Source organism: Salmo trutta, chromosome 37 (assembly GCF_901001165.1).
Source record: "Salmo trutta chromosome 37, fSalTru1.1, whole genome shotgun sequence".
Lineage (NCBI taxonomy): Eukaryota > Metazoa > Chordata > Actinopteri > Salmoniformes > Salmonidae > Salmo > Salmo trutta.
Window position 1 is genome coordinate 29,490,990 of NC_042993.1, and position 13,445 is coordinate 29,504,434.

The window sequence follows — 13,445 nt, forward strand, 5'->3', positions numbered from 1 at the left end:
TGGGGAGCGTCGCTGCACATCTATTTTCAGGTCTCTCCAGAGATGTTCGATCGGGTTGAAGTCCGGGCTTTGGCTGACCACTCAAGGACATTCAGAGACTTGTCCCAAAGCCACTCCTGCGTTGTCTTGGCTATGTGCATAGGGTTGTTGTCCTGTTGGAAGGTGAACCATTGCCCCAGTCTCAGGTCTTGAGCGCTCTGGAGCAGGTTTCATAAAGGATCTCTCTGTACATTGCTCTGTTCATCTTTCCCTCGATCCTGACTAGTCTCCTTTTCCCTGCCGCTGAAAAACATCCCCACAGCATGATGCTGCCACCACCGTGATTCACCGTAGGGATGGTGCCAGATTTCCACCCGACATGATGCAGTGCTTTAGTTCCAAACTTCTTCCATTTAAGAATGATGGAGGACACTGTGTTTTGTGGACCTTCAATGCTGCAGACATTTTTTTGGTACCCTTCCCCAGATCTGTGCCTTGACACAATCCTGTCTCGGAGCTCTACGGACAATTCCTTCGACCTCATGGCTTGGTTTTTGCTCAGACATGCACTGTCAACTCTGGGACCTTATATAGACAGGTGTGTACCTTTCCAAATCATGTCCAATCAATTTAATTTACCACAGGTGGACTCCAATCAAGTTGTAGAAACATCTCAAGTAATATAAATGAAAAAGATGATGCACATGAGCTCAAATTTTGAGTCTCATAGAAAAGGGTCTGAACACTTATGTAAATAAGGTATTTCTGTTTTTTATTTTGAATAAATAAGCAACCATTTCTAAGAACCTTTTTTTCACTTTGTCATTATGGGGTATTGTGTGTAGGTAAAAAATGTAATCCATTTTAGAATAAGGCTGTAATGTAAAAAAAAAAATGAGGAAAAAGACAAGGGTTCTGAATACTTTCCAAATAAACTGCATGTGTTTGGGTAAGGAGGCGTAGTAGGGGAACACTGCTTACCACAACACTATTGCTTCAATATCTTTTATACTTTTTATAATATTTTATCAAGCTAGAGTCTCTGATACATTGTTTCAACTGTCAAATACTGTTTCATAGCTATCAAAATATCTAAATCAGAGATTTCCTGCTGAAAGGAGTCAAGGTCAAGGTCATGAGCTGAACGACTGCAATAAAGAGATTGCAGGTACAGGTCGCCGATGGCATCACTAGTCCCCTGAATGCTTGCATGACTTCCACTTTTAGTCACATCATTCTGACATGAGATGGTACCCATTGGTGTATTTTGAGTAGTTTATCCTAACAGATGATAAAACATCAACACGCTACGTCTTTGGGATATGAGGGTTATGAAGAACTATTCTACCGGTGTACTGTTTTTTTTGCATCAATGATTATTTGGACGAATCCCGATTATGTCGGGGTACACCTAGACCAGAATTACAGAAGGGGAGGGGATTTGGCTGGGAGGATTTTAGAGGAAGGTGTGGAAAGAGGATCCGCCCTGGTTCCGCCACTCGCACTAGGCCAAACACCTCAACCTCTCCCCCATAACAAATTGAGTAGCTCACAGGAGGCCAGCACTCACGTAAGATGTGGTTGATGCAAGAAGTGGTTTGTCGAAATACATTGGTGGAGTGGTGTGCATAATTGGTGTGCGTCTGACTGGAAATCCATCATTTCAGATATAAAGCCCTTATTGAGTAAGGACGAAGAGGCAAACTGGCTAAAAAGGCAACTGAATTTAAGATAGACAACATTTCTCTGGCAATAACCTGTTACGGTCTGCACGGGGAGGTGTGAGATCCGTATTGTGTCGTCTCCTAGGGCTCTTCTGTAATGTATCTGTGTTTTCACGGGCCTAACTAGCTAGTTTAACAAAAACATGGGGATATTTTACCAGATTCTCTACAGGGAAATAGTCAGACATGCAGGTCTCCACTTCCCAGGGCAAGCATCCAGGTATTGTAACTCGTGAGGCATGCTGGCAGTTGTAAATGCCTTTGATAAGGCTTGTTTTTTTATTGAGGTGAGGGGCAGTCTGAGACGGGCACGGAGGACAGACGCTTATCACCGCAGAGATAGTAAAAAAAAAAAAATCAAACACTGTCCTTCATTCTGGAAGAATGTCGTAAGGGCTGCATTCTTCGATCTTTGGAGAACAAGACCCCTAAAGTGCTCTGAGGCGTATGACGCAATGGCCATCGCTGTCACTTGCGGAATGTCCTTGCAACAAGTTGTTGACATGCTTCATTGCTCTCACACTGCTTTTAATACACCCCAACCAATGTCTAACGCCTCTACTTTCAGCTTGTTACACTGTTTATACTGTGTTGGAAAAACAAACATTTGATAGTAACAGCAATCATTACTGGACCGTTTTCTAGTGAGGAAGTTAATTGCGCAGTTCAACCAAGAATTCAATTATGAACGTACTATACAACTGTAATTATCGTGGTATATATCTTTGTCATATTCAATTTCCCCTGAACAATATCCCTTATTAAGCACAGGGATAGATAGTAAGCTGCAGCATCTCTCCTCTCTGCTACCACGGTCATTGAGTTCTAGAGCGGGAAATACCATCCTGTCTGACTGTGTGTGACGGGCACAACTCTTATTGGCCTTGATCTACTGTGCATGTCACAAAGGTTCACATGGGTCAACGTTCATATGGGCACCAGATCCGGTCGGTCACATCGCCTCCTCGTGACAGCATGTCGAACTCCCAATACGGCACGCTCTCTAGTTATCTGAAGGATCTTGTCCATGGACTCGGTGCTCCCTCAAACGTGTGCAGTAGGCCAATATCAAATCAAATCACATTTTATTTGTCACATGCGCCGAATACAACAGGTGTAGACCTTACCAACAATACAGTTTTAAGACAATTGAGTTAAGAAAATATTTACTAAAAAAAAATAAAAAAAGGAACACAATAAAATAACAATAATTAGGATATATACAGGGGGCACTGGTACCAAGTCAATGTAAACAGGAATCAACAGCAGTGTAAAAACAAAGGGGGGGTAGAAGCTGTTAAGGAACCTTTTGGACCTAGACTTGTCACTCTGGTACCGCTTGCCGTGCCATAGCAGAGAGAACTGTCTATGACTTGGGTAACTGGAGTCTTTTGATAGTTTTTTGGGCCTTCCTCTGACACTGCCTAGTGTCAGTATGTCTATTCGTAGATCATGACGCTTGCCAAAAGGATGTGATTTTCATTGCTTTACTGATTGGATGTCTACTCTTTTTTAGCTTTTTCTTATTTTCACTATTAATTCAGTTTTATGGGAAAATACAAATATTTGTTTCAATTCCTTAAGTGTTTGCTGTAGTTTTGGAGACTTATATGTTGCCACCATTTTATTTCTCCAACTCTATTTGAATTTGATCTGTATTCTAAACTCTCACTGAAGGGTTCTGAATTCAAAGTTGAGTGACCCTTGTGAAAAGCACATTTCATCAGCCCAATTATCTATACTTTTCAGGCTGAAGTGAATTTGTGTCACTTGGTGTCAGCACCCAGAAGCCACCTATATTTCTCATTTTATTGTCTCCAATTCCAAAATACTGCCATAAAAGCAGAGTTCAAGGCCAAGGAGAGGCCTTCCTCTTTGTCGTCTCCAGGTTGCTGAACTGTGATAACCTACAGGTATTCTACGATAGTTGTGTCTACGGCAAGACAGTAGTAACAAGGAACTCAGAAAGAGATTGATTTTCACGGCATTGCATGACATATGTTGTTACGTTTTATACAGAGCCTCCTTAAGGAAAATAAGGTTATGATTCATGGATTCAAATAACCTTATGGATTATTAGAAATATGCCAATCTGTAATAGTTGTGTTATTATACAGTAAGCACCCTGTTGTTTTAAAGTCTACGTTGGAGGGACAAAACCTGTAAAATATGACCATCTCATCAAGACTGCTCAGGGTTCTGGGTAGGGAATTTGGGTGCAGCCTAAAAGCCTAAGTGGGGTCCTCTTCTCATCTCAATTTCTGCACTGATCTAAAACACCTGGACATTTGATCGCAAATCAGCTGGTGGCCCCTTCAATATAAAGGAATGAGAAATGACGAGACGACACAACCCTGGTAGCGGTACTGCACACCATCCATACTGGATCTAATCCAGGCAAATACCTAAATGCAGATATTATGGGTTCTGTTATATTACATGTATTACTAACCATGGGAACATTTTAGCGCCCTCTAGTGTTATTCTAGGAGAAGCATGGTCAGCCTTTCAAGCAGTGTTTTTTTTAAAAAGTATTATTTGCAATGGGTTTACATCAAAATGTATATCAAGACGTCGTTGTTAAAAATCAATAACCATTTGCATTTCTACTTGCAATTACATCATGCCTCTTTGAGATAACTAATCAAAAGCACCAAAGAGCAAATGCTAGTTTGTTGCGTAAAATCTATTTATTGATGATGACCAGGCATCCTGCAAGGAAGACGGGCAGAGTTTCAGTCAGTGTCCAGCATAGCCAACCCTTCCTCTCTTAGTAAAGACAGCTAGGTACAAATGACTAATGAGCGTAATGAAAAAATGGAGATGGGGGCTGCGTTTCTAACCATCCATGTCATATAATGTTGACTGTGATGAATGAAACAAAATTACTGGGAAAGTAAACGGTGTACTCAATGCACGGGCATCATTTATCATCTCCTGACCTGATAGACTACCGTATCAATTAAGGCACACGCATTAATCAATTTTCAAACTTCACCAACGAACAGGGATGTCACATGACTACGGTGATTAATCACTGACCAATGTTAATTGATACATTGTGTGTCTGTCTGGAGTGATGCTCCCACTTGTGGGCTGTATACAATTGCCAATGAAACAGAGCAGTGGAATACAGGGACAGTGCAAAAGAAGTCTAGGGTCGAAGGTGAGTTACAGTGAGAAATAGTGCATGTTTGAGATCAACAACATTGCAGTCAGACCGTCCAGAATCACTGATCTACAAATCACGCTGCGTCCCAAATCTACTCACTATGAGATTGGGATTCTGCCTTCCTTGCCTTGCAGGAACTGAGCCCCTGATCACAGGTGTGATCATTTGATACCTGTTGTTGAGCATCTCAATTGTCTAAAAAGTAGGCTAGTTTCCTGTCTGCCATCTAATTTCTTTAATCTGCAATTCTGTGTAAGAATGTAGGCCTACAAGTGAAAGCCTGGTTATCAGCCTCCATATTTCACCCAGGCTATGATTTTCGAGCTCCCAGTTGTTTTGAACCTTGGTCAGTGCTATCTGTGATCCTTGGGATGTTCCCACCATAATGCCGCGTTCAAGTGCTAGTCGGAACTAGGAAACTCTGAAAAAGTTATACACGTGCTGCGTTGAATGAATCAGCAAGTCAGACATTCTGAATTACCTTGTTCCGACTAGCTTATGAACGCGGCATTAAACCCCAATCCATCATCTTTCCTTTTTTTTAATCGCAAAAACACCCCAGGATAAATACAAGAGGTATACAAACAGACAATGATAACACATGCTAGGCTAGGGGGTACAACAAACTACAGATTATACAAAGATGAAAATATACAAACCTATTGATTGTTTTAACAGCTTTCTTATTAGAATAATGTAGAATGTTCTTACTGTACTGCTTGAATTCCTTACAGAAAAGAAGGAAGAGTGTTTTTTTATTCGTGAATTTACATTTATGAATATGACATTTTTCCATTAGCACAATTAGATTTGAGGTAAAATTGTTTTTCTTTATCCTTATTATAGTTAAGGAAACCGAGCAGCACATTCTCCCATAAAAAAAAGAATATTAACAATTATAAAACGATGAATATCTTGCCATAATTTCTTTACATGTAGACAATGCCAAAATAAATGCAAAACTCTTTCTGGATGCTCAACACAAAAAGTACAGTGAATGTTAATGTATTATTTGAGTTTCTTCAGGTAATGATTTTCAGGGTAATACTTATGGATTATTCTGAAAGAGACCTCTTTGACCTTGTTAACAAGCAGGTATTTGTGTGGTAATAACCATACTTTTCCCCAATATATATTATTGACAAATGTATTCCAGTAACTTGTGACATAAGGAATGGATACAACATCCCTTTGAAATTAAGCAGGTATCCTGTTGTTCTGAGTGAGCAAGGAGAAACATATTTTCCCTATTGGAGAGTCAACAGGATCAAGCGAGGGTAGGTCAAGAAGGTGAGGTCTGGTTACACCTCTAAACAACATGAGAGTTCCAGATGGAATAGCATCAAAGACTATGGCGAACTCTGTAGGTGTAGCCGGGATATTGTAAGGAGATAAAAAAAAATGACTCATAATTGAGTAACAATCCTTCTTCATTAAAAAGTTGCCTCACAAGCAGGATATGATTATTAAACCAGTTCTTAAAAAATAAAGATTGGGTTCTGTACAAAATATCCTTATTGTTCCAAATTAAATACCTATGCGGGTATTATATTAATGACCACGCTAAGAAGTATTGTCTATGAACAGCAGATAATTTTGTAGGAATCTTATCAATGTTATTGTTACAAAGTAACTTAAAGTTGAAGCCACCAAAACGGGAGAAGATATAATGACGGATGAAATTCCAAAATGAAGCGTCCATCATCTTTCTAAATCGGAACTTTCCGAGTTGTCCTGAACACGGCATCAGCTTGCTAGAGTGACGTATGGTACGTGCTACGGTACGCCACTTGTGACCAAGGGGGAAAAGCGCGGACATTGAGAATACTGGGGAAATTGTAGGTAAGCTGTTAAAACTACCATCATATGGATTACTTAAATCCGGTTCTGTAATTCCTAAAGCATTATGGATATTTACAATTTATGTACGGCAACTGTTTAGCTTACAAACACCTGTATTTCAAAGGTCGACATTAGGTTCCTTTTTGGGCCTCTGTGCTGCCGTCGTTTTTAGAGCATAAGAGCAAACAAGTCCCACCTCTATGCCGTTATCTGATAGGACTGGCTACACGTAACTTAAATTACTGGCTCTTCTGTATTTTCATGAATATTTTGAACATATCGGAATTGGATTGATGGTTAGGAACCAGTCGAAATCAAATAGGAACCAGTCGAAATCAAAAAGCTACATCCAAACTGACTTTGACGCTAATTTCCCAAAAGTCGATTATTACTTGATACCCTTGTTCTCAAATTATTAGAAATACGTTTGGAAGGATGACCCATAAATTGAGAAGTTTTGCCGCACCTACGTTTACTTTAGCTACTTTTGGCAGCACTCTGGCATTGGTAGCAACTAGCCAGTGTGATAGCCGACCAGCAGTGTCGTCAAGTTAGCTGACGTTAGTCATTTTGCTGCCAATTTATATGCAGACCGTCGACATTAACTATCTCGTACATGCATAACCACCAGACCAACCATGCTAGCTAGCTAGTTAGACCCGCGTGGCTGTAACTGGCTAACGCAAGCTAATGCTAAGCTAGTTAGCTAAGGAGCTACTAGGTAGGAAAGCTGGACTCCCAGTTGCAAGAGCCTAGCTCTGCTTAACATTCCGCTGTCCAGGGTAACGTGAAGAAAGGGACTGAAAAACGAGTCTTCAGCAGGAAAATGACGTTTGAATTCGTGTAGTAATATGTGAAATGTACCTGGTTGGCTGTCAAGTGATAAACACAGTTCGTCAGATAAATGTACTCCCTGACTGATTAAACATGCCATAATGATTCTACTTTAGTACGGTATTTACGGTATTTTCTCACTCCAGTAACCACCTGACTTTCGTCAAGTCTTTAAATTACACTGAACCAAAATATAAACACAATGTTAATTGCTGGTTTCATGAGCTGAAATAAAAGATCCCAGAAATGTTCCATATGCACAAAAAGCTCATTTCTCTGAAATTTTGTGGACAAATATGTTTGTGTCCCTGTTGGTGAGCATTTTATCCTTAGTCAAGATAATCCATCCATCTGACAGGTGTGGCATATCACAAGCTGATTAAACAGCATGATCATTACATAGGTGCACCATGTGCTGGGGACAATAACAGGCCACTCTAAATTGAGCAGTTTTGTCACAACACAATGCCACAGATGTCTCAAGTTGAGGGAGTGCAATTGGCATCCTGACTTCAGGAATGTCCACCAGAGCTGTTGCCAAATAATTACATGTTAAGTTCTCTACCATAAGCCACCTCCAACGTAGTTTTAGAGAATTTGGTAGTATGTCCAACCGACGTCAACCGCAGACCATGTGTAACCACGCCAGCCCAGGTCCTCCACATCTGGTTTCTTCACCTGTGGGATTGGTGGGTGCAGAGGAGTATTTATGTCTGTAATATAGCTCTTTTTTGGGGAAAAACTAATCTGATTGTCTGGGTCTGGCACCCAGTGGGTGGGCCTATGCCCAACCATGGCTGTGGCTCTGCCCAGTCATGTGAAATCCATAGATTAGGGCCTAATTTATTTATTTCTATTCACTTATTTCCTTATATGAATTGTAACTTGGCAAAATCTTAGAAATTGTTGCATCTTGTGTTTATATTTTTGTTTAGTATTCATACCGTGTAATCTCTCATCAATTTGGACACTATCTTGAGATAAATCAATACTTTGAAGACGTGTCCTGGCAAGGCATGTGAGAGGGTGGCTAGACTGGCTACTGGAACAGGTGAGAAGAGGTTCAGGTCAGGTTTAGTTCATTTAGATTTTTTTTTTTATAAATCATTGCCTACTTTTAAGCCAAACTTGACCACGCATATAATTCATTTGACGTAGTATCTAAAAGTTTGAGGAGAGTAGTCATACAATTTGATGGGGAACAAAAATAAGTTAATGTAATGTCAAGGTGGGGCGAAGTCCCATGTAATTGGGAATTATATTTTTGGCATCAGGTTGAAAAAGATATTGCATAGCAATGAGATTTTGACCAAAATTCTCACAAGTGATTGGCACCACATCCAGAGAGATGGGGCCTAAATGTAGACTACAGTAGATAGGTCACTAGAAGGGAGAGTGAAATATCTTAGCCGGCTAAGTTATTTTTAGGAGACTCGTCTGTGTCAACCATCAGCTGTACAAAGTCTATTGTAGAATGTTTATAAATTAGGTATCTTTTGAAGTTAAATAGATTTAAAAGGGAGAGGTAAATAGAATCTAGGCCTAATTAATTGTAACCTACTTCAATCTATGCTACTGACCACTCACTGTCTTTCCCTGGGGTTTAGCTTCTTTTTATCTAGATTTAGTTATTTGATCACATGCAAATATCCAACATCAACCACCTTATCATTGAACAGTTTCATTCTTAAAGCACTAGATGGCGACCGATAGCTACATTTGGCCTACTTCATTTTTGTACATGCAGAGTGATCTCTGAGTAGCCTATTCCAGCTATACAATTTGAAACACAGTTTTGTTATATGAAACAGTATTGTTATGTGATTATTATTTTGTTCAGCTAATTTCACAGTCAATTATATGAGGCTTGCCCATCTTAAATGTTACTTTACAGGAACAGGATCATAACTTCATTGATTGCTGGACCAGAGTCCAATTTCCTCTTCTCATGTAAAGGCATCAGGAGGTGTCTAACATGGACAGAGAATTAAGGTCAGGGAAGGAGATTAATGAGGACAAGGTGCCTCATCATGGTGACACAGGAAGTGTCTCCACAGAGGAAATGGAGAGTGGAGGAATTCCTTCCCTAGCAAAGAGGCCCAGGCCTGATGATGTCACAGCTGACAGCACAGGAGAGATTGAGGAGGACACCGGCGGTGAGGTGGCTGATGGGAAGGAGTCAGACCAGCCCCCTCGGGCTGAGGTGAACATTACCCCGGAGACATGTTACGGCTGTGCCTGTCCCATCTGTGGCTTTGTGGCCAAAACTCCAACTTCCTTGAAGATTCACTCCAAGAGGAAGCACACCGGTAGAGGAAAGACCAGGGGTGTGAGCTCAGCTGAGGTACTTGTTGAAATAGATGGCGCCACATCCGGTGCAACAGCACGGAGTTCAAATTACAAGACAGGTGGAGACACTGAGGGGAAAGTGAGCAGCAGTGAGAGACAGCAGGATGCCACAGAGAGTCACGGCACAGAAGCAGGAGGTTCTGAGGGGGAGGTGACTACAATAATAGCCAAAGAGGAAATTGCTGAGAAACAAGGGACAGGGAGAGATACTTTTGACAGGAAGGTGACTCCAATAGCTACGGAGGAGATTGCAGAGGAGGAGCAAGAAAAGACCCCCGGTAAGAAGATGGTAGGTAAACGGGGCCCCAAGCCAAAGACTATACATGCCTGCAGCTACTGTGGTCACGAGTTTAAGGACAAGCCGAGCCTAGATACACACATCAAGAGACGCCACACCAAGGAGATGAATTACTTCTGTGAATTCTGCTTGTACGCCTGTGTGGCAAAGTGCGACTACGAAAAGCACTGTCTTAGTAACAAGCACAACAAACGAGTCGCGGAAAGCAGGGAATCCTCTGGCCTCTCGTCACCCATGGACCAGAAGACAGCCGAACAGGCTCAAATCTTTGCCTCCACGACGACTCAGACCCGGGCGTCCAAGCGTGCGCTCGGTGCCAGGTTCCAGCTGCAGTGCGGGAGTTGCGAATTCAGGGTCAGCAACTCTGCTTTGCTGGAGAGCCACGCTCGGCTAAAGCACCATGGCGAGCATCGCTTCCTCTGTAACGTCTGCCACTACTACACTGCTACATCCGAGTGGATGGACACACATGTGTCTTCGGAGAGCCACCAGCGTGTGGCTGAGGAGAAAAACGCAGGGCCCTCCTTTGAGGACTGCGTTGAGAAGGTGAGCATAGATGCGGTCGGTGACGACATGCTGACAGATGACGTGGCGGTAGGGGTCATCGGACATGATGGAGAGCTGCACCCTGATGTTAATGAGGAAGCTGTTGAGGCTGCGAAAGCCGTGTTGCAGAACATGGAAGAGCACATGGATGAGAGCATCCCTCCCAAGAGGAGGAGAGGCAGGCCAAAGGGGCCCGCTGCAACTACATGTGAATACTGTGGACTTCTCGCCTCCAACAGTACCAATCTAAACGTGCATATTCGTCGTAAGCACAGCCGGCAGTACAGCTACACCTGCAGGCTTTGTTCTTACAACTGTGTGACGAAAGGCGACATGGACCGCCACTGTGTCACAAAGAAGCACCTTAAACGCATGGATGATGCTAGCAGCGATGGCCAAGTGGACCTGGATACATCAGTGCAGCTCGTGAGTACAGAGTCAGCCTCTCAGGCCAGCGAGGGTGAGGCTTTACATCAGAATAGTCCAGTCAGTGGAGGGTCCAAAGGAGAGGAGGGGGCCACAGACAAAGAAGGGGAGCTGTCGCAAGACGACGACAAAGCACAAGTGAGCAGCCCGATAAAGAGCAAGTACGACTTGGTCAACTCCTGCAGCCACTGCAAGTTCGTAGCTCATTCGATTCCCTCCCTTGACCTCCACGTGAAGAGGAGACACACCCGGGACTTTGAGTTTGTGTGCCTGGCGTGCAGCTACTATGCCGTCACGCGTCGAGAGATGTCTCGCCACGCCTCCACGGACAAGCATAAGCAGAAGAGTGAGGTCTACCTAGAGAACCTGGAGAACTTCGTGGCGAAAGACCTGGCGCAGCCGGAGGAGGAGGCCACGGAGCTGGGGAACAGAGCTGACCCTGATTCTGAGAACAATGCTTGCACTGAGGATCCTTCCCCCTCAGTGCCCCCTGACACAGACATGGAGCAGCCCACTAACACAGACACAACTACAGACCAGCCTAACATTATAGACACAGACCAACCCACAGACACAGATACAGACCAACCCACAGACCAGCCCAACAACATAGACACAGACCAGCCCAACAACACAGACACAGACCAGCCCCATATCATCGATGCAGAGCAACCCACAGACACAGATGCAGACCAACCTACAGACACAGACCAGCCCAACAACACAGACAAGGACCAGCCCCCTTGCACTGATACAGACCAACCCACTAACACAGATACAGACCAATCCAAAGACACAGACCAGCCCAACAACATAGACACAGACCAGCCCAACATCACTGACATAGACCAGCCCAACATCACAGACACAGACCAGCCCCCTATCACCGATACAGAGCAACCCACAGACACAGCTACAGACCAGCCCACAGACACCGAGCATGTTACCACTAACCCCACACAGACTTCTGATGTTTTGAGCAACGAGCATGCAGCCCCAATAGTGGAAGTTAGTGCCACTGTTGTTGAGGAAAACACGGAGATCCAGGTGGCTGGTGAGGCGTCTGGTGGTGGCTCGGAACAAACCAGCAACGAAGCCCCAGGTACAATTGAGCCTCAGGAAGCACCAGCAGAAATCACCATAACACCACCAGAGGAAGGCCAGAAGGAAGGTGCTGAGCCCGAGGCGGAGCCAGAGCCAGTCTGTTCCGACGACGACATTGAGATGGCAGATGAGGAACCTGACATCTCTTCCCCAGAGAAACAGCTCACCAGGGCGCTGCCGTTCGACGCTTGCATCGTACCTCTCAAGTCCTTGACTGAAGCCGAGCTGGCTCTGCATGAAGAACGGATGGCTCACTCTGTTGAGGGCCACTCTGGCCCGGCTGTAAGTGGCCTGGCCGGGGCGGGCAGTTTTCAGAAGATCAAAAGAACCAAACATGTAGGGGTCTCAGGTCTGTCCAAGGGGTTAACTCCCAACCCCCGCATCCGCTGCGAGGACTGTGGCTTCATGGCGGACGGCATGAGCGGCCTCAATGTGCACATCTCCATGAAGCACCCGTCCAAGGAGAAGCATTTCCACTGCATGCTGTGCGGCAAGTCCTTCTACACGGAGAGCAACCTGCACCAGCACCTGACCAGCGCCGCTCACCTGCGCAACGAGCAGGCCAGCATCGAGGAGCTTCCAGAGGGCGGTGCCACCTTCAAGTGCGTGAAGTGCACGGACCCGTTCGAGACGGAGCAGGAGCTGTTCGTGCACATCAAGGAGAAGCACGAGGAGCTGTTGCGCGAGGTCAACAAGTACGTCCTGGAGGACACGGAGCAGATCAACCGCGAACGCGAGGAGAACCAGGGCAGCGTGTGCAAGCACTGCGGCAAGGTGTGCAAGAGCAGCAACTCCATGGCCTTCCTGGCGCACATCCGCACACACACAGGTACGTTGTCTCCCAAAACACATATTTGAAAACCTTCACTGCTATTGTTTTTTTAATGATACATACTTCGTTTTTTTAAATGAGTTATTATGTTGTCATTGATAACTGCATCGCTCATATTCATAGGTGTTATTATACAGTGTATACCCCACTTAGAATTTACCAGCAGTGTCAATCATTGCATGCGTTGGACATCAGGTTTTGAGATACTGGGGTCTAGCCTATATAGCGGTATCAGGGCCAGGCCAGGTATCAGAGGAGAGGCATGGTTCATGCAGTGGTGTGAGCTTAGGCAACGAGTTGGAGAAAAGGAGAAGGTAAAGTCTGAGCTGCAGGAGGAGA

At 44.0% G+C, this 13,445-nt stretch overlaps 1 protein-coding gene across 2 annotated transcripts in view; it reads left to right on the top strand.

Moving 5' to 3' along the window:
* Positions 1-6,283: 6,283 nt before the first annotated feature.
* The window catches only part of LOC115177297 (zinc finger protein 407-like), a 193,361-nt gene continuing 186,199 nt past the window's right edge, over positions 6,284-13,445 (top strand). Inside the window, exons 1-2 of one of the 2 annotated variants that reach the window (XM_029737942.1) lie at positions 6,284-6,717; positions 9,446-13,103. In XM_029737942.1, coding sequence (XP_029593802.1) covers positions 9,527-13,103 — 3,577 coding nt within the window. In that variant the 5' untranslated portion in view covers positions 6,284-6,717; positions 9,446-9,526. The remainder of the gene's footprint in view (positions 6,718-9,445; positions 13,104-13,445) is intronic. The other variant, XM_029737943.1, reaches the window with a different exon arrangement.